The 22935-nt window shown below is 38.4% G+C and overlaps 1 protein-coding gene across 1 annotated transcript in view; it reads right to left on the reverse strand.

Annotated features, from left to right (window-relative positions):
• The window catches only part of Stpg2 (sperm tail PG-rich repeat containing 2), a 427622-nt gene that overhangs the window by 262566 nt on the left and 142121 nt on the right, over window positions 1-22935 (reverse strand). Inside the window, exon 11 of the mRNA XM_048456939.3 lies at window positions 1728-1887. Coding sequence (XP_048312896.3) covers window positions 1728-1887 — 160 coding nt within the window. The remainder of the gene's footprint in view (window positions 1-1727; window positions 1888-22935) is intronic.

Here is a 22935-nt window from a genome sequence, read left to right on the forward strand (position 1 = left end):
TGACTGGTAACTGTCCATTGCAATGACCCAAGGCCTCTGATTTTTGGCACATCACCCTCACCTCACTTCACTGGAGCTCTCCTGGGACATCCTGTGTCTTGGAGATCTCACAGACATCATTCTGCAGAACCAGTCCCCTCACTAGCTCCAGCAGGACCTAAATGGGGTAGATGCTAGGGTGGGTCAACCCAAGGCCCAGTTGTGGGCAGGCTGTTAGCCAGTCAGGTCAGATCAAGTCCCTGTGTCCAGCTGCCTCAGGTGCAGTGGCGGAGTCAACTTCCCTACATAATTATCCTCAGGACAGGTTCATCCTCGCCTGTGGTGAGTCATGGAGGCTCTCTCTCCTGAGTGCAGGGGTCGGCTCTCTTGTTGTAGTGGGCAGCAGAGGTGAGGTCAGCTTTCCCAAGGCAGTAAACGGTGGGAATGGCTGAGTATAGCCCTCTGCCGTCTCACATGATTCCTAAGGCCTCCTGACATGCCACTGGTCACAGACATCAACACAGACACCAGCTGTGGCTGGACCATGAACCCAGACATGGCCCTTGGTAGCAGCTGAGGCCCAGAGAACATCCTGACACTGGGTGGAGGGAACAGTCACTCAGCTGGGAATGATTCCAGCAGTTGTGTGGTCACCAGACACTACCAAGGACTCAGATTGTGACCTCAACCCTGAGCCTCTATGGGACCATTAGTGGCAGTGAAGAACCCAGACTTCAGGTCAGATCCCAGCTGTGGTAGGACCACAAACGCCAACATGGTCTTTAGCAGCAGCTGGGTCTGGATGTCACCACTGCCCCAGTGGCAGTATGAGACTGAGACACTCACTTGGCCCTTGATTTTGGATGGGTGCACAGACCCCTCCTGCAGTGAGGTCACTCTAAATCATTTTTATAACTCTCAACTTTCAAATATATATTTCTCTGTACCTTCGCTGCTGGATTAGTCACTTCTCTCACTACCGTGACCTAATTCAGACAATAAACAATTTAAGGAGAAAAGGGTTACTTGAGTTCATGTTTTGGGCAATGCAACCCAGGATGGTAGGGAAGGCATGGTCACAGGACCAGCTCCTATCCACGGCACATGAGAAAACTTGCCATCATCTCCCTGGACCAGGAAACAGAAAAGAAAAGGCCAATATTCAGCTGACATTCTCCTTTTTCATCTTCATCCATCTCAACGCCTCAGCCCCTCAGAGGCCACCATCCTCACAATGGCAGGCCTTCCTGCCTCGGGTAATCCTGTCTGAGAACACACGCACACACTTACAGGTGCGCTTCACCAATGCCTTGGGCATTTCACAATTTCAATAAGTTGACAAAACTAACCATTGAGATGGCATTCTTGACATTCAAGAGTACCCAATAAGTTTACGTAACTGGCATGTATTTCTTGTATTATACTGATTTCCAAATTGGAGGATAGTGGCTTTCTCCTTTAATAACTTTTTACATGCTAAGAGTTCTGTTTTTTCACAAGACAGAATGCCAGATGAATTTATTATCTTAACTAAAATTGATAAAATGTCTTTGGAATAATAAGGAGACATAAACCTTAGACAAATTTTACATTTGAAAATGAAAAGTCTCACATTTTTCACTATTCCCTGTTTTCCTTTGGAGGGGAAGCCTGTGTACTTTGATGACCACCACCATGAAGTGACTGTGGTCATTTATTCAGTATGAAACTGTGACTTCCCCTCAGCCTCAAAGAACAGTCATCCTTACCTGGCCCATCATCGATTTTCCCCAGACACCGAGGAGTTGCACTCAAGAATGAAGAATGCTTTTTTTTAGCCACTGAACTACGAGGTGGCATGTAGTTGTGCTTAACTTGAGACATATCATACGATTTCTGAACATCATAGCTGCCTGGAGCTGGCATCATCTAGAAAAAAAATGTGAGAGACAAGCATAGGCATACATTATATATGAAAGACATCCAGCTACACACTAGATAAGCATTCACTCTTAGCAAAAGCACTGCTTATAAATATATGAAAATGTCTTTAATTACAAACAAAAATTGTAAAGTAGATTCCACAGAATCATGTTTATAATACAATTAAAACGCATTGTCCAAAAGTAAAGGAAACAGAATCATGAAATTAAGTCCAGAATACTTTAAAGAGTAGACCTCATGGCATTGATCAGATGTCCATATTCAACTTTAATGATGAACACTGAATTCCATACAAGACTCAGAACAATGAGGATGTGTTTTCAGACAGCAAAGCTATCCCTGCCTTACTATTCTGAACCAGCATACTTGACTTGTTCTGCAAAATGAGGCTGCTTCTTTCATTTTTAATAGGTTCCAATTAAGTTGGAAAGCTTCTGCTTTCATCATTTACTGTTCTTTATATGATACGCAGCTACATTTGCATTTTAATCAATATGAACCACATATTAACTATAACAATAATTCTAAACTAAAATACAAATGCCATGTACTAGGTACATAATTAATGCCTTAAAGTATTACCTAATTATCTCAATGAAAACTTTTTTAAAAAATTCTGCACAAATTATTTCGTATGCTATATTATTTTTTAAATCAATTCACCTACCATATGCATTAAAAACTAAAACATTTGGGGGCTGGAGAGATGGCACAGTGATTAAGAGCAATAGAACTTCCAGAGGGCCCAAGTTCAAATCTCATTACCCACATAGTGGCTCCCAACCATCTGTAACTCTAGTTCCAGGGGATCTGACACCTCTTCTGGCCTTTCTGGACACCAGGCATGAACATGATGTACAGACAAACATGTAAGTAAATACCCATACACATAAAAATGATAAAACACTAAAATAATGATTAAATGTATAAGTTTTAATGATTTACTGAGATACAAGGGAGTATTTTGGTTAAGCGTGGATTTCAACTATCTGATGCTTGTTTGCTGTGTGGCCTTAAGCTAACCACTCAACTTTGTGACCATCTGGCTATTTAATAAAATGAAATCATTGTATAAATAATAGAGATAGTACAAGGACAAAACAGGTCTACAAAAGTAAAACACGAGGACTTGACTGTACAGGAACACTAATGCACCTTACCATTCTAGAAAAAACTAACTCAATGTAAGTTCAAACAGAAGGCTAACCAAACAGAGTTTAGGTTACTTGAGTTATTGGTGCTTTTTTCTACAGAGAAAAAAAAACTAGTTATGCTCACCAGAAAACTTATTCACTGTTTGCTTATTAACCTGACTTATCTTACTTATCTTTAATCTGCATCTTACCTGAACAAGATATTAATTGTTAAGTAACTGTCCCCAGACGACGCTTAGTATGACTATTGTAGAACTCTGTCTAGTAGCAAGAATGTAGTTATTCCAGTATTTAGTGCCCTAAATGAGTTGAGCACCATGGCAGGAAAAGAATCCCATGTACACAAGAACATGCCACCTCTCTTGTGATCCTTAGGTTTTTATTCAGCTTACAGCCCCAGGTAACTGCCATCACTGCTGGGAAGTCACTGAGTTAACTTGAGGCAACTAGAGGCATCCACAGTCCAGAAGAGAGACAGACTAAGTGCATGCATGATTGCCAGAGTGCAATCACTCTCCTCTTCACTTAGTCCAGGGTCTGGCCCAGGACATGGTGCCACTTCAATTGACCCAACTAAGAAATTCCTTCACAGACACAACAGGCAATCCCAGTTCAGACACTTCCTTATTGAGACTGTCTTCCCATGTTATTCTGGATTGTGCCAAGTTGACATTTAAAGCCCACCACCAAGCCTACTATTTGAACCCTGGTCATGTATCAGTTGAATTTCCTTTCCAACACAAAAAGCTAAAAATATCTGATTCTCATTTTCCTGATCTCATTTTCTTTTAAAACTAGGACACAAATCTAGGTCATAGGCTTAAACGCTACCCTTTCAAAGAAGCAGAGAACATTAACATTTCATGCTAGTGAGGAGCCCAGCAGAACTAGTGGGTACTCTTCCCAGGGACAGTAGACAAAAGCAGAAATGAGAGAGCAAATGAAAGATACAAGAGGTCTGATAAAAAAGTGAATGTCAAGCTCCTGACCTCCTCCTCCAAAAGTTAAGGACCCCACCGAGCACTGGTACAGTTAATGTTTGTAGGATTCTTAGAGAGGCATGCTGGGGCTTACTGTGATCACTACCATCACAGTCACCATCTTCATCAGGATGGCCCTGAAGAAACCCTCAATGAGACCCCCACATCAGAAAAGAGATACGGGCTGGACATTGATATGAAAACCCTCTAGTATGTTAACCTGCAAACAAAGAGGACAAACAATTAAATTCCAGGAAGTAAACAAACTCACTGACTCCAACCACCTTTCAGGTAAGGGAGTCAACCTGCTAGCACTCTGTACAAACCATTTCATAAACTTTGTGACATCATTCAGTACTCTCTAGTTCAAAACCCATGGGAAAGTACTCATATTCAGAACTTCTAAAGTTGCTCACTTTACAACCCCAGGTGCCAGTTCCTGATGTCATCCAAAATCAAAATTTTCAAATTCCAGTGCTTGCTGTGACTTTGACATACGGAATTTCCTGTATGCTCTTGCCCCAGCCATGAGGAAGTGTGCATGGGTTCTGATCTTCCAAAACCATAGTCACCAGCACTGACTTCACCGTTAGTACCCTCAACCCAGCTAAAGACTCAACTGAGCATCTCACCCATCAGTTAGCTCTCGTGCTGTAACAAACTGGAAACTGGACTTGAGTAATCTATATTACTGTGGACTGCTCCTGCGATCCAGGATTTCTTCTGGGAGCTTGATAGAATGGATTTCTGAGGATAACGTCAAAAAAAATATACATGTGGAAGCCTCATCAACTCAGTAAGAATTCAAGACCCTCAGAATCCCACAGCAGTATCAGTCTCTCTTCTCTGAAATGGGCAGAAATTGCTTTGGGCAAATTCAGCTGGTTAACACCATGATGGACAGACTGGCCACAAGTTGAACCTGGAGAAACTGGCAACTAGGATGCATAGCAATCCTTGTGTTACATGACCGCTCGACCTTTTATTCCTAGTTTTCAGGCTAGGTGGTACAGAGAGCCACTGAGCCAAGAGACCTAGTGTTACTGCCATCAGGAACTCTTGGGGGAAAATCGCACCCCATAGGACTCTATCTTTCTCCATAGCTCCTGAATGTACTTGTATCAGCCATTTCAGCACATTTCATGGCGGCTGCCAGATGGAAAGAAAGGAAGCCTTTTATTCTTGGCATTCGTTACTTAGGCTATTTATTGCTTTCTCTTAAAATACAGCACTACAGGATGGCCTGTGAGATTCCACCTTTTAAACCGCACCTACCTAATTAGGTGAATGTAATGAATGCCTCTGCTTGTGAGTTCCGTCAATCTTCCCTTTACCTATGTGTGCAGCTGTGCCTTTGCAACTAAGACTGGATTGTTCTGGCAAATTTAACCTTTGAATAATACTGACAGAGACCATTTCTTTATAAATTGCTTTTTATCTCAAAACTGTTACTGATGTATCAACTTGGTAACATTTTAATCTTAGTTTAAGATTATAGGAGAGCTGCAAAGACAAGGGGATTTGATGGATTGAAGAGGAGCACTTCCTGAGCCAGCCAGGAATTCAGGTTGTTTCCTTTCCTGTGGGCATTTACTAGGTCTCAGCAAGGTTTAAAGAATGAGTTTGTAAAGGATTGGAAGGATTGGTCTAAGAGAAAGTGGAAGTAACAGAGCTTTTCAAGGTCACATAGATTAGAATAGAGGAATAAAAACCAGGGAAGCTAAAGCCACAGCTGAAGCTTACCATGGAGCATTTGAAAAATGCCTCAAGTGGAAAAAGGACTGAACTCTGAAAGGCAGACAGTAAATTCACCTGCAGATAAGAGGTTCTTAGGATCCACATTATAGCAAGAGCCAAATAGATTCTGTGCTTACTAGTTCTATGTCAACTTGACACAAACTAGAGTTATTTGGGAAGAGGAACTCTCAGTTAAGAAAATGCCTCCACAAGACCAGCCTGTAGACAAACCTATAATGTGTTTTCTTAACTAATGATCGATGTAGGAGGGCCCAGCCCATTGTGGGTCATGCTACCCCTGGGCAGGTGGTCCTGGGTACTATAAGAAGCCAAACTGAACAAGTAATGAGAGCAAGGCAGCAAGAAATAGTCCTCTACGACCTCTGCTTCTTTTTAGTTCCTGCCCTGACTTTACTGGACGATGGACAGCAAGCTTTAGATGAAATGAACTTTGTCCTCCCCAAGTTGTCTTCTCTACTCATATTCAAAACATGGCAACCATCGTGAGAAGGAAGTTAGTATCTGTCTTAATTAAAGTTTCTATCTGTCTCTCCTCATGGTCTTGTGTGCCATCCCTGCCTGGGACTGGCTGCTCTCAGGACCCCACGCTGATCAGGACCTGCCACCCACTGCTGTCACTTGGGAACCTGCAGCATTTCTGCTGCTGCAGCCACTTGGGGATCTGCAGCATTTTTACTTAATCCATTACACACAGTATTAAAATAATGACTAAGATAGGAGTTAACTGTCACTAGGGAAAGAGCCTGCTGCGGTATACATGCTTAATACCAAAACCACACAGCAACACTCATGCCATACATGAGATGATGTACTAGGCAATTAAAGAACTACTTCTTTCCAGTTAGAAGAAACATGTCCTACTTCTGTTTCTAGTGATAGTTATTATTCATAATATACTTTATCTTTAAAAGCAATTCACTATGATTCACCCTAAAAGTGAGTTTATATGCTTGGGGTTAATGTGTAATTCATTGTAGTTATTATTTCATGACTAAGAGTTTACATTAAAATAGTTTAAGATTTTAGCCTACGATTTCATCTTAAGTATCTCAAATACATAATTTAAAAAGTCACTAAGAAATTCTTTGACAAAATGTTTGTCATACTTGTGAAGAAGATTTCAAGCAGCGGGGCGGTGGTGGCACACACCTCTAATCCTAGCAGCGTGAGGTAGGGGTAGATGGATCTCTGTGAGCTCGAGGTCAGCCTGGTCTACAAGAGATAGTTCCAGGACAGGCTCCAAAGTTACAGGGAAACCCTGTCTCAAAAAAAAGGAGAGAAAAGAAAAGAAAAGAAAGAAAGAAAGAAAGAAAGAAAGAAAGAAAGAAAGAAAGAAAGAAAAGAAAAGAAAAGAAAAGAAAAGAAAAGAAAAGAAAAGAAAAGAAAAGATTAAAGAAGATGAAAACTTAACCAAAGCTTTCAATCAAAATCTTCACAGCAGAAACTGCAGGTCATAATACAGTGAGGTTTGCTAGAATATGCAGCAGACTTTGATTAAAGCAATTTACCAGTACATTTATCCACATTGCTTAATTGAGGCTTTATAGAGAAGACATTCAGATGATAATCAGATCATCTTTGTTAAACACACTGCAGATTGTAATTAAGAGCATGTTGTCCTTGCTTTTTTTTCAGCATCTCTAATATTCATCATTGTAAACACACACCTGTGGCAATATTTGAATTTGAAAACACTGTCTTACTTTAAAACAAAAAAAAAAATACTTAGAGACAGAAATGCAATCGCATTGTTAATGATAGCCAATAGGCAAAAACAGAAAACCCTGGCTTGATTTTCATGTTCTCTTCGCACATGAGATACTAGACTATATAATAATTCTGTTTTACTAAAGGAGCTAGAACGATGCACTATTGTGTGACACATGATCCTGAGGAAAGACCAGCCAGAAGTACCACAGACAGAAATGATGTGATAAGAGCAACTGACTCCACCTGGTTTCTCTAGTACGGCATTTCAGTCGCAATTTTCCGACTGCAGGATAATCCAGCTTTTCATCTCAAAATACACTTTTTGCTTTCCTTTACCCACAACAATCCAACAATCTACTCTTTCTCACCTATTTGCAGTAGTGATTACTTATTTGGCCAGGCCTAATACTACAAAACTGGCCCTTCATTTTCTATCTTTCTTCCATATAAAATTAATATGATATAATAATCATTACATCTCTTTTACCTGACAGCATTCCTTTTTTCTTATCTTCAATCATATAATACATCTGAACCACAGCCTCTCCTCCTTCCCCTCCTCCTACTCCCCTCCAACCTCTCCTCTTACCCAGATCTACTGCTTCTCCATTTCCTTCCAGAAAAGAGCAGGCCCCCATTGATATTAACCAAATATAGCATAACATGATGCAGTAAGACTAGGCATAAGTCCAGGTAGGCTACCCTCTCCACAAACTTCAACACTCTCTCATTCTCTCAGTACCCCACACCCTTCCCGCAGTCCTGGGCCCTTCTACTTGCAGTGCCCCAACCGCCAACAAGGCACAGACTCCCCCACACTACCAGGGACCAAGGAGACTGGGGGAAGTCCAGGTAGGCTACCTGCCCACCAAAACCCTCCCACTATCTCAGCCTCTGCCTACCCTCTATCACTAGTTCCCCACCTTCCTAGTCACCATACCCCAGTTGGGGACTGGGGTGGAGACTCCCTGCACTACAGAGACCAAGCAAAATAGAAGTAAAGGTAGACTGCCTGCCCTCCAAACTCCCCCCCTCTCTCCACATCTCACCATTCCTCTACCCGATCACCAGTCCTGTGTCCTCCTAGTTACCTTACCTCAACCTTCAACTGGGGCAGAGATGCTCTGTTCTACCAGAGACCAAAGAGACTACAAGAAGCCCAGGCCACCAGAAAACAAGAAAATCAAAAGGAAACAGAAATCAATGGGAAAAAATAGCCATTCAACAAAGACAAATTCAAAAATTGGTACCCAGACCTTTAATTATTCTACACCAAGATGTCTAGAGACCAACATAAGAATACAAGAAACAATAGTCAAGACAGTATGTCAGTACCAGAACCAAGCTATACTACTACAACAAGCCCTGAATTGTTGTGCAATATTATTTTAAGATGTATTACACTCATTTATGCTGTGGAATATTTGTGTAATGTTGCAAAGATGTGCTGCATCCTTTTATGTTACATTTGTTTAACTCTGTGAAGCTGTATTATTTTTCCTGTCTAAAATATCTGATTTGTCTAATAAAGAGCTGAACAACCAATATCTAGGCAGGAGAAAGGATATGTAGTATGTAGGGCTGTCAGGCAGAGAGAATAAATAGGAGGAGAAATCTGGGAAGAAAAGATTGAGGATTGAGAAAAGGAGAAGTAGAAGAGGACATCAGGGGTCAGACACCCAACTACACAGCAAACCACAGAGTAAAAAGTAAGGAAAGGAATAAAGAATAGAGAAAGATAAAAATTCAGAGACAAAAGATAGACAGGCTAATTAAATTTTAAAAATTATAAAAGCTGGCTAGAAATAAGCCAAGCTAAGACTGGAAATTTATAAGAAAGAATAAATCTCTGTGTATTTATTTGGGAACTGGTTGGTGGGCACCCCAAAGAGCAAAGAACCAAAAAATTTGAAAAAAAAACATTTTAGCATACTAATGTGAGGCTCCAATATCCTTAGAGCCTGAGAAAGTTGAAAAAAAGAGTGTTTTTTGTGTCAGTTTGTGAAATTATCATTAAATATCTTCTTTGCTTTTTTACATTTTCCTTCTAAATGAAACTGTTGTAAAAAAAAAAAAAGAGCTATGGGCAGATGGGCAGTATCCTAAGATTGTAAGCATGAGTATCCTAATTTCAATGTGGAAAACATAGAAATGCTGAGATGCTGAGTGACATTAGAGCCTCTAATAATTTAGATTGCAACTTGGAGTTTCACTAATTTGAGGGACAAGAACAATAATTAATGTAGGAGTACATTTCTCAGGGGCACAAATTTTTATCTAAGCATATATATCAACTAAGCTGTACTAAACTACTATATTCAGCTCACTGTAAAACCTCATGCTTGGAGCCACAAGTCTGAAGTCCCGATTGCCATGCTGTAGCTATGATCTGTGCTCTAGTCCTAGAAGCTATGTGCCGTACCATACAGCTTCTCCATATCCAAAGCAGTGGTAAACCATACAGTCTTATTTCTCTTTTCTCTAACTTCCCACACCTGAAGGAAATGCCTGATGCTGACAAATTATATGATTACAATGGGCCCGTCTGGATATAAGGAATAAAGTCCCTCTTTTAACTTCAAATGTGCCATTTACGTATGAGCAAGATCAAATGGTCAGCAGACCATATTTATATAATTGTGTGCGTGTGTGTGTGTGTGTGTGTGTGTGTAGCAATAATATTTAAAGAAAAATAGATCATTGCCATGAATTTCAAGAGACAGCAGCATGGAGTGAACACAGGAAGAGCTGAGCAAAGGGGAGAAATTGTGCAAATCATATGAAGTTTTAAAAATAAGTGTGTTTGTAAAGATCAATTTGTGCCATGTTATAATTTAGCCAAGGCAATGGTGTTTCCTCACAGTCACAGATTCAAAAATTAGGATCAGCATTGCTAGGAAACATCTTAGAAATCTGTGACAAATAGAGAATTTTTCACAAGATGAGAGGCATCACACCCATTAAAAGCTCATATATATTGAGTCTGGCGTTCAGAATGGTTCATCCTGAATAACAGACAAATCATTTTAAGCAAACCACTTAAATTGGGTTTATGAACACTGAGACGGTATGTTATCTGTTAAGTATCTTAATGAAATATCCATTGAAAATCTATTGTCACATAAAGTTTTTACAGCTGAATTCGTACAGTTATGGACAAGGAGAGATCTGAAAGTATAAAAAATATGAGGTACTGGGAAGAAATACAGAAGATGTACAATCCTGCTTCCACTTTCCTAAGAACAGATGCAGTGATGGCAGATGGAGGTGTTCCTGAACTCTGGGGAAATGGGATTATAAAATCCTCAAAACTACCATTATTTGAACGGAGAAGGAGTTCACATGGGTAGTGTTTCATATTCTAGAGTTCGGGCTGTTGAGATGGCCCAGGTGGTAGAGGTGCTGTCGGCGCAAGCCTGACAACCTGAGATCCACACTCCCAACCCATGTAAGGTGGAAGGAGAGCACAAAGTGTCCTCTGACCTCCATACGTGTGTTACGCCACAAGCGCACACACACAATAATTAAAATGTTTCTTAGCTTAGATTCTGGAATTACTTCTTTCAAGCAAAATAATAAAGAAGGTAGTCTTTTATGTGAGTATATTATGAAGTTAATGTTTTCTTTGACAATAGTAATATGTCTGTTAAAGGTAATCAGTAGCCCTTGCATATCACTCTTCCCTCTGTGTTTAATGCACATGAAGTCAGCCAAGTACACTGTTCAGTAGCTCCTCAGGCCTGTTGAATACATTCCAGACCTCTGGATATCTATTTTCAGAACAGCACTCTGCGGTCATTGTCTCACTGTCTTGGGGCTCGTGTTTGGTACGAAATGATGCTGTTAAGATAGTTATTCTTTGATACATACGGCAGAGACTATGGGTTATCTCATTTGCATGTTTTTCAACTTCCTTCTGCTCTGCCTTGCTGTATTTTAGGAACTATAAAGCTGAAAACTGTCACTGCTAGTGATCCAAGGATGGTTTGTTTTTGTTATTCAAATGCATTTGTGTAAGTCTGGATATGGTAACGAGTTATATGAAAGAGCAGGCTGGGCATGAGGAATTCCTTGCTGGAGAAAATGTATTCAAGGCAGTGTGAGTCAAACTGACAGCTTCAGCAAAAGAAAACAACTCAGGCATGCAGCTTCCTAATCATGCAGCAGCAGAGGGGTTCTTGGGCCAAAGGCTTATAGTTCCAAACTCCCATTGCAAAGTAAATTCCTAAGTGCACAAGAGTAGAAACACTTCCTGATGAAGTACTGCTTTCTCTGTATTCTTGAACAATGGACTACTTGCTTATTGATCCAGTTAACACTGGCATAAGCAGCTAATTGACAATAAGATAATTCTACTTACACTTTATAGTGTTTTTCCAAAACTATGCACAGCCTTTTGCCTTCACTGCCTTTGATTGATAATATACTTTTCCTTTGGTGCACGAATCTTCATGTATTATCTGCTTACCTTCCTGGGGATTTGTTTCAACTCTTTGAATTGGAAGATTCATATTTTCATTTTATATTGGGAGGGAAAAAAATCTCAGCCATGACCTCCCTATTTTCTTTCCAAAATTCTGTCAATTAACAACTTGTAGAATTCCATTTAAATGCACACTTGGAATTCTCTGTCTTTCCTCCTCATATTTCTATTGCACTTACAACTAGTTTACCAAAATGTACCTAAGAGTACATTTACATTTACAACAAATGTACTCTTTTGTATGTACTTTTGAGTCTTTCTTTCAGAACATTAATTACTCTTCCAGTTTAGTTATTAACAAAACAAGAAACCTGAAAGTTTGTAGCACTGTCCCCGATAACTAAGAGACTGTACTCCAGGACTAAGGCTCACAGCACCAATGTCCAAGACCTTCCATCAGCCAAGCTAAAAGGAGGTTCACTCTTACAAAGACTATATGATAACAAAGTGGGTACACCATTCCACTCCTGCTTGCTTTTCAAGACCAGAAAGCCTACATGAATTAAAAAGAGTTCAAATTGATATGTCAGCAGTTGCAAGCTATGGAAATGTCTTAGCTGGCAAAGTACCTACTGCCCTTACATGAGAATCTAAGTTCAGGTCACCAGCACCTATGTGAAAACTAGCCCTTATGGTACATTTCTATAACTCTACCACTACAGTGGAATAGGGGCAGGAAACAAGCATATCCATGAAACACATTGGCCAGCAGCCTAGCCAAATTAATGTGCTCCAAGTTCAATGAGAGACTTTATCTCAAAAAAAAAAAAAAGCTGAAAGTGATTGAGGAAGACAGAGAAGCCTCTAGCCTACACATGCGCATGCACACATGTACACACACAGGTGTGTGCATGGTCCCTCCCTTACAAGCACTTGAGTGAGATCAGGAAGACATGCAAGATATGAAAGAGGAATCCAATAGACAGGAATACAAAATAAAAGAAAAAGTCCATTTGAAATTTTGGAAGGGAGAGTTCAAGTCAAATTGAAAATTCAGTTGAAAACTTCATCAATGTGCTGGAAAAAAATACAAGACAGATTATCAGGGCTTGAAAAAAAAGGGACACAAGTTACAGCATTCAGAAAAGGATAAAGAAAATATGAAGTGTGAGCCTAACATACAAGACCTGTAAATTACCATTGAAAGAACAGAACATATCAAAGATGGCTGAAGAGAAATAGAGAGGTATGAGCTAATAAGGAAATAGAAAAAACCCTTGAGTAATGAGAAAGGAATTTTATGTGTGTGTGTGTGTGTGTGTGTGTGTGTGTGTATACATACTTAAGTATGACAAACATACTAGAAAAGAATTTTCCATATCATATAACAGTAAAAACACTACACATAAAGAAAGAACAAAGAATGTCGGAAGTTCTAAATAAAAAAAAAATTCCAAGTGACACATAAAAGAAAAGTTATCAGAACAGCAAACTCCTTAACAGAAACTCTGAAAGCCAGGAAGTCATGTAATGATGAACTTCAGTCCCTGGAAGATCAAGTAACTGTAAGCCTATATTACTATGCTGAAAAAAAATAATAATTTGTAATTTAAGAAAAAAATGAATCCTGTTGGCAGAGGCTCCTTGTTTCCCAGCCACCCAGACCCAAAATAATCGCACAGAAACTATATTAATTACAACACATCTTGGCCTATTAGCTCATCCATGGTTCTAGCTAACTCTTACATCTTAAAGCAACCCATCTCTGTTAATCTGTGCAGCACATGAGGTTGTGGCCTACTGGTAAGGTTCTGGTAAGCTCTGGCAGGCATCTTTCTCCTACCGTGGCTACATGGCTTCTCCCAAATTTTGCCTTCTTTCTCCCAGAATTCAGTTTAGTTTCCCTCCCTAGTTCTATTCTGCCCTGCCAGAGACCCACACATCTTTTTTATTCATTAACCAATAAATGAAACACACACACACACACACACACACACACACACACACACACACACATATATATATATATATATATATATATATATATATATATATGGACTTCCCACACCATTTCCCCTTTTCTGTCCAAATAAGGTTTTAACTTTAACATAGTAAAATAATATTTTTTAAAAAACAGGTATCAAGCAAGAATTACACTTATAGCATTTATATCTACTTTATCTTTTATAATAACTAAGGAAAACTATAATTATAACTATCTATTCTTCAATTCCATCATAGACTCCCGAAGGATATATTACCTAAGTTAAAAGAAAGTGCATTGTAAGCAACTTCCAAAACTAGAATTGATGGAGACATCTCACTACCTGGACAGTCACCCAAAGTTTTTCTGTAACATTGGGGCATCTATCTTCCGCCTACAGGTCCAGAGTATCTAGTAGACTTTTCCATAAGGGAGGAAATTTGAAAGACTGTTTCACCTCTATTGGCAGTTTGTCAGTACTTTCTTCTGTATCCTGCATAATGTCTGGTAGACTCTTTCGTGAAGCAGGAACTCTGAAGGACTGTCTCACCTTTTTAGGCAAGTTCAGCAATCACTTTTCTTATATTCTGCTTGTCCTGTCCAGACACCATGCAGCATATAAATCCTTTTTAAATGAGTAAAAGCTAAATCTGCTATGCAGATTTAGAAATATCTCTGTTTGTGGTGGCAGGAATCCACCAGACTCTCCAGCTGTGTACTCCTGCAGACCCAAACCCATCCCCTGCCCAGGACACAAGCACTGAATCATGGGTATGTCCTCAGCTACTTTCCTCCCAACCCTGAGTGGGCACATAAGGATCCAAACCCAAAGTGGGTGCTACCCAGAGTTGAGGTGTGGAGGATAGCTCCCACTCAGCAGTTGGCAGTAATGGTACCTCCCCCATATTGAAGCCTGAGAGAGGCAAAGTCAGCATCCAGGGGCACTGCAACCAAGCTGCTTACCATTTTAAAAACGCTCCTGGTCAGAAAATCATTACAGATATGCAATAAAGACAGATTCAGATGAAAAAGACCTCTAAATGGATAAATGTATATAGCCTTGGGGGGGGAATATAGACAGTTATAATATAAAAGAGTACAGACAGTCATAGATTAAAGGAGTAAAAATAATAAACAAATATTAAACTTGTAGAAAAAGTAATAGAGTAAGAAATTAAACCACAAAAAGATGGAAAGTATACAAGAGAGTCTGGATTATGTATATTATTGTGTTTTCTTTGAATTTTTTGACTGTAATGAGCTGAGAAAGACATTTCATTGTATGGACTGCTAAGCTAAATCAACATATACACTTTAAAGGTTTCTTGACTTCAAAATTTGGGGTCTAAGAATATGACGCTTTGGAAAAGAGGTTCTACTTTTGTTTCTACAGAGGATAAAAAGCTGTGTATTCCTTATCATTTAATATGGTTTGCTCAAACAAGATACCCTGAAGCAGAATCCTTCCATGGAAAACAGAAGCTATGGAAATCCATATCCATAAGCCAGCACTATAGAAAACACTTTAAGAAATGCTCCATAAATAAAAGATAAGCACAACCGTGAGAATGTATACATGAAATGAAAAGAGTCAATCATCACAAAAACAGCAAAATAATAATTTTTTATGCAATTCTCAAAAGAAATTTAGAATGAGAATAATGTTAATTTTCCAATAAAAAAAAACAACAACAAAAGCAGACCGGTGTTAAATGAACAAACAAACATAGGCGGGACCCAACATTTTTCTACCTACAGAAAATACAGCTCAGGAGCAAAGCAACATCTGACAGTGAAAGGCTAGAACAGGAATCCAAGTCAGCAGCAGATGAAAAGAAATCGGGTGGAGGATCTTGAGAAGAAGATACTCCACCTTGCATCCAAAGAGAAACCCTCCACCTTAGACTTCCAAATCTCTAGAACTTTTGGGAAATAGTGTTGCTGCTAAATCCCCCCCCATTGTTATAGCATATAACCTCCATTGTTTAGCAGTGTTTTACATAGGCATATATGTCTTTATTTCATAGTAAACATTTGGATGCTGTACGCCTTGGGATTAGTAATAATGGTTAGGTTTACAATGCTGATATAAATAGTCACATACATGTTACATTTTTCTGTAGACCTTTGTTTTACTATCTCTTTAAAAATCTCCTATGACTGAAACATCTAGGTGAATTTTTAACTATTCCACTTTGGAAACTAAGCTGTTTCTAAATTTGTACATTTTTATTTTATATATTAATTTACAATTACACAATTCTCTTATATATATTTACTCTAATGAGCACTGACTCCTAAATTAGGAGAGCGAGAAAAAAGAAAATGACTAAATTTAAGAAAATATATTCAGCAATTATCAAGATTTTAAAGTATATAGCAGGTATACGTGGAAAATACTTATTTTGGATCATATAAAATAAGTGTTATATTCCAAAGAACTTTTGCAAATATTAATTTGATATTTTTTGAAGTTCATCCACAGAAAGCAAGGCTCTCTGCATCCTGCATGCTGTCAGTAATAGACTACAACAAAGTCTCGATGTTACTTTCTTATAATTTAAATTGAGATAAATTAATGCAGAATATAAAATTACTGAAACTATTTAATATGTAATATATAAAAATGTATAAGGGATAATGTCTATGTCACAACTGTGTTCTAAGGGATAATACTTAGTTATTTCCTAGGATTGCATCCAGATTATACTCTTTTTCTTTCACCTCATGGCCTCATAAATATACAACAAAATGTTATTAAAGTATTTGAGATACAGTCTGTGTATTAAATCAAAAAAGTAGAAATAACCTTATGTGCAATAGAAATTGCATAGTAATTTATGTCAAAAGTTAACTTCATTACAACTGTAGCTGGCATACATCTATTTCTCTAGAGCAAGCATCAAAATCATTATGATTCTGTGAATGTAATGTAATCTCAAGTGAATGCTAAAAGAAAAAATTTCTCTTCCAACTAGCGCATTAGAGGGGCTTGCCTAATTAAATCAATTGACTTTCAATAGAAAAAAAGCCCCTAAGTGTACAGTATGAGTCTCATATGAAGAAACAAATGTAATCAGGTACTTACTATGCACATTAGGAAATTGCTGGAAAATGTTTAATATGTGAATTATTTTTGGTATATAGCAAATCATAGGTCTAGGAAAGATGTTAAACTCTAGTGTAAATGCATAATGTGCAAATTCAGGTTTTAAAAAATCTATTCTGCTAATGCTTCTTTTATAATTAAGCAATGGTATCTTAAAACCATTTTTATAGAATTTTATATGGGACCATAAAATGCATAAATTAATTTTCTAAGTATAAATGCCATATTAAGGGGTAATTAGAAAGGCCTGAGAGAAATTATCATTAGCATACATGCTGCTTCCATGGTTTTCTGGTGTTTAGGGAACTGTTCTACTTTCCTGGAACATCTTTTCAATACTTCTAATAAAACATATTTAAAAGTTGAAGATATACTACTATCTGTAAATTTTCTTATACATATTCTTTTTTATTTATTTTGAGAATTTCATACTGTGTTTACATCATTCTCCCCATTTCCTTCCTCCAACTCCTTCCATATCTCTCCCACTTCTTTTTAAAAATCCATGGCCTCTTATTCTTTAATTATCATTGTTACACGTACATACATATGTTTATAAATATAATCTATGGAGATGATTTAGCATTGTTTTGTGCACTTAGTTTGATCTCTTGGTATTGGATAAAGCTATCAATCAGACTATTGTTCCTCAATCAGACTGATTCTTCCCTTTTCAACAAGCATTAATTACTCTGAGTACTCAATGAGTTTTATAACCTAATGAACCTCCCACAAAGAGGTTCATTTTTTTCTGCTCTGTAGATCAAGCTGGCCTTGAATTCACAGAGACCTGCCTGTCTCTGCCTCCCAAGTAATAGGACAAAGGCTTGTAGCACCACTGTTTGGCTAGCTCATTTTTCTTTATGTCTGAAAATTCCCTTCTGTATATAAACTGCACCATCTTTATTTCACTGTTATTAGACACTAAGGTGGTTCCATAAAATAACTTTTGTGAATGGTTTTTGCAATAAACATTCATATGCAATTATCACTGACATACGTTGATTTGGAGGGGTATAGCTGGGTCATATGGTGGTCTGTTTTTGTGTTCTTTGAGTCAGAGTGTGTTACTAGCTCAGGACAGCCTTACACTCAAAGGCTCCCACCTCAACCTTCTGAGTGTCGAAACAATAGATGTGTGCTCTCATACTGAGCTTCAAAATCAGCAAGGGCATAATCTTGAAAGGGGGGACACTTTGTGGGAGTGTGGGTACCTGAAGGAGGGAACTGGGGGATAAATATGATCATAATATTGTGTACATACATTTAATCCTTAAACAGGAAGTTAAAACAATTCAAAAAGAAAAAGTAGAACATTACATAAAGCCACAGATGACCAAAATACAGAGAACAACTAACTGTGGGGTGCCCAGCCCTAGTTGATACACCTACAACATGACCCCTCCACCTAAGGCTTAGGGAATATCACAGAACACCACAGGAGAAGGGGCAGAAAGACTGTAAGAGCCCAAAGGCCAGAACAATACATCGGCTGCAAGATACTGTCTTCTACATATGTGTGCATCCATAAAATCTCAATGGCAGGGGTATCTAAACAAGATTTAAACGCTGATACTTTAAGATGACATACCAGCATGGATGAGGCAATTTTCAAAAGCCTAACCCCCAGCAGAAGAATTTAACGTGCAGCTCCTGAGGGAGCTGGGTAGATGGAATTGCTAGGAGTAACTCTGGCAAGAGTGGTCCACATCGTGATTCCAGGGAACAAAGATTCTGCCTGGTACTGAGATGAGAGCTGATCATAAGTTTGAATACACAGTGGAAAAAATAAAGTTTATCTTGATATCCCTTACAATTCTAAAATATCATGATTTGATAGTCATTATTCCCTTGAATCTTCATTAATTAGATTTTACAAAAACATTTTTGATTATCAGTAACAGTCTTGAAATATGTAACAAAAATCATAAGCAGGCAAGCAAAAAATAAATTATTCAAGGATTTAGGGCATACTTATGATCACAAATAGGATGACTTAAAATATATTGGAAATGGGATAAATTTCTGGTTTTGCTCAATTAGCATGAAGAATTGACACTCTAGCATGAATTGTGTGATTTCAAAGGGAGCATTCTCTGAGAAAATTCCCTCACTAAGTGTACTTTATCACTCTACATTTTAAAGTCCCCACAGGCTGCTATACTTTTTTCACATCTGTGATCTGAGTCATTTCTATCCAATACAAAGACATCTAGAGTAGAATCTGGGAATTCTCCATCAGAAACCTCAGCCCTGCTCTCTATTGCTTTGTTAGACTTAATTATTTAAATGTCAAACTTTCAGCATCTGCCTTGAATATATTCATTCATCTAGAATATCACTACACACCACAAATAAAAGCCAAATGATCTATATGGTGGTCACTGTTCTTGGATCCATCTGAGAAAGCCAAGATCAAGTGCAACAAATTACAGTGGCATGTAAAGAAAGACCAGTGTCTCAAGAACAGGGTGTTACAGGCACTGGTTTATCTAAGGTGGGGGGGGGGGGAGAAGTAAGGATGTGAAATAGCACATATACAAGTGTAAAAAAGTTTTAATGGATTGCTTAAGGGTAAGTGTTGACTAGTATAAGACATTAGGATCCCACAGACACCCATAGACAGCACTATGGTATGTGACCTCACAAAGAATATTAGGGGGCAGAGAATGGAACTACATAAAGAATGTCTCATGGTACAAACTGAAGAGAAAACTTGTGTCACTGTTGAAGAGCCAAATGTTCCACTCCAAACATTTAAACATTTCTTACATGTAGCAGGGAAGACAATGATATTGGTTTGGGCAATTCTTTTTTGGGATATGAACTCAAAAGCACATGAAAAAACAAACAAAAAAGGGTTGCCTCTAATTTTAAAATCTTTCCGTATAGCAGAATAATATATTAACTGAGTGAAGAGACAACCTATAGAAGGGAAAAATGTGTTCAAAGTATCCAGAAGATGTAAAAGCTACTCAATTCAATAACACAAAGCCAATAACTTGCTTAGAAACAGGAGAAAAGGCTTTGGTGTAAATTCTCAACAAAAGATAAGTCAGTCATCACAGATGTATTAAAAATGTTCAGTATGATTAACCATGAGTAAAATGCAAATGTAAGTCAGGAGGTACCATTTGACATTTGTCAAGATTATCATTAAAAGAATTTTTAAAAAATCAGTGACGTGGGGAAAGGGGAATGCTGTGTACACGAGCACAGCCATGAGAGAGTAAGGACCTTTTTACTGTTTCTAAGAAATGGAATGACCACATGCTCTAACTATGCTATGTGTGCACATAGAGTCAAAGAAAATTAAATGTGTGCCAAAGAGACGCCCGCATTCCCATCTGCAGCACCATTCACAAAGCCTGAGATATGGAAGAAACATAAATGTCAATCAATAGATGACTCCACACAAAATGTGACAAACATACAAGTGATGGTAAGTTTTGTCAACTGGATAGAATCTAGAATTACCTAGAAGATATGCATTTGGACATGCCTATGGGGATTGTATTGATTAAGTTCACTAATGTGGGAAGACCCACCGTGGTAGTTTGAATGTAACTGGCCCCCAAAATCTCAAAGGGAATAGCACTACTGAGAAGTGTGGCTTTTGGAGTGGGTGTGGCCTGGTTAGAGGAAGTGTGTCACTATGGAGGCAGATTTTAACATTTCTTAGGCTCAGGATACCACCTAGTAAGTCAGACGACTTCCTGTTGCCTGCAAGACATAGGACTCTCAGCTATTCTTCCAGCACATCTACCTACATGTCACTATGCTCCCTGCTAAAATCATAATGAACTGAACCTTGGAAACTATAAGCAAGCCACCCCAAATAAATGTTTTTCTTTATAAGAGCTGCAATAGAAAACCATAACTAAGACACCCACTCACTGTGAGGATTGCTGTTCTATGACCGAGATCCTGAAATGTGGAAACTGAGAGAGGGAACTGAGCAGAAGCAAGCCTTCATCCTTCTCTGCTTCCTGATTCTGGGTGGGATGTGACACTGTTCACATTTATGTTGCACTGGTTTCCAAATTATGACAAACTATACTTTTAATGTAACACAAACTAAACCCTTTCTCTCTTAAGTGATTTTTGCAGAATATCTTACCAGAGCAACAGAAAATGAAATCTAGACAGCGGAACACTCTTCAGTTATTTGAAAATAATGAAATTCTGGCATCTATGAAACTAAAGATAGCCTGAAGGACATTGTGTTAGAGGGAAGAACCTGGGTACAGAAAGACAAACACTATATGACCTTGCTTGTGTATAAAGTTTAATTTTGCAATCCTGAAGAAGCAGTAAATAGCAAGGAAGTTACCAAGGGCTGGGAACATTGGTGGCAATGGACTGGAGCACTGTTAGTCAAATAATAAAACTTTCATTAGGCAGGAAAAATAAGGTTAAGAAATCCATCATATATTGAATTACAAAAAATGCTGAGTAGATAAAAGTGTTCTAACCACAAGAAATAATAACTATAAGAGGCTATTCATATGCTAATTGACTATATTTAGTCAGCCCACAATGTAGATACATACCTCAAAACATGATATTATACCCTGAAATGAACATGGTTGTGACAGTCAGTGTGAAACTAAAGAGGCTTATGACAGAAGTTAAAGAAATTGAAACGTGCAATAACTTGAGGTGTCATTGCCAAACTCAAGTTGGAGTGGTCACATGAAGAGTGAAGTCCTAAGTAAGGGAAAGAGGTTCTTGGCTAATAGCCAGGCAGAAACAGAGCTCATCTACAACTACAAGGGCCTGTACTGTGTCAAACTCCCTGAATGAACTATTGCCCTGATCCTCTGATGGGAACATGCTTTTGTCAAGAGACTTCATTGTGCCTAATTATACTCTATAACCCAGCTGAGCTATGCTGTTGGAAATTGGAGATAATAAATGATGTGTTATTAAGACAGTGGATTTGTGGCAGTGTGTTACAGTGATTAGAGAAAATGAGTACCCTCCCTGTTGGTCAGATAATGTATGCCACTACAATTCTTTCTCTGTTTGACTGCTAGGTGATGGTTCCTCAATTTTGCATCCATATTTGTTCTTTCTGTGACCACTTCAGAGCAAATTTACCTCCCTTGTTCCTACAAGACTATTTGCCATTATATGTTAGGAAACTGTCCTATGTCCCACGTCCCCCTCTGGCCTGAAAGCTGCACAACAGAAAGTTGATGTTTCAATATTCAGAGCAGTTCAAACAATGCTTGACCCATAAAATGTTAGAAGATCAAATTTTACCTAACACAATAATTAAAAACTACTAGAAGTCATGGGGAAAGCCTTTTTTATTTTTTTATACAGGCTCATTCTAGCACAGGCTGGCCTCAAACACAGGCAATGCTCCTGGCTCAGCCTCCTGAGAGCCAGCACTACAGGTGTGAGCCACTTATGCGAAGCTTATGAGCAAAATTAAACAGTAAGTTTTTAACTCAATATTATTTCTCAAAACTGATAACTTTATTCTACCTGTATAAGATACTATGCCTCTGCAGTTACTACATTCTTTGTCTTAATCTTTATTTGTGGTGCTGGGAAGCAGATCCTAGGTATCAATATTAAGAAAGTATTCTACAGTGAGTTACATATGCAGGCCACACTAGAACTAATCAAATAACATTAAAAGTGTCTGACAGTATTTTGTTTTTGTTTCACTGGCTACATGTTTCTGTTTTAAGTATAAAATGTCAAATTCAAGATCTCTTTCTAGCTTTATCAAAATATTACTCAGTGTTTAGCTAGCTTTTCAGTAAAGTCTCTCAATCCAGATTTGTCATGATGCTGCACATGTCAACACAGGAATCAACTGTATTTTCAACCAAATGTCAAATGCAGCAAAGATCAGGTCTTTCAGGACTTGCCTGACAAGACCACTAAGAGGAAGAAAT

This window comes from Myodes glareolus, chromosome 17 (genome assembly GCF_982192425.1).
Source record: "Myodes glareolus chromosome 17, mMyoGla1.1, whole genome shotgun sequence".
Classification (NCBI taxonomy): Eukaryota; Metazoa; Chordata; class Mammalia; order Rodentia; family Cricetidae; genus Myodes; species Myodes glareolus.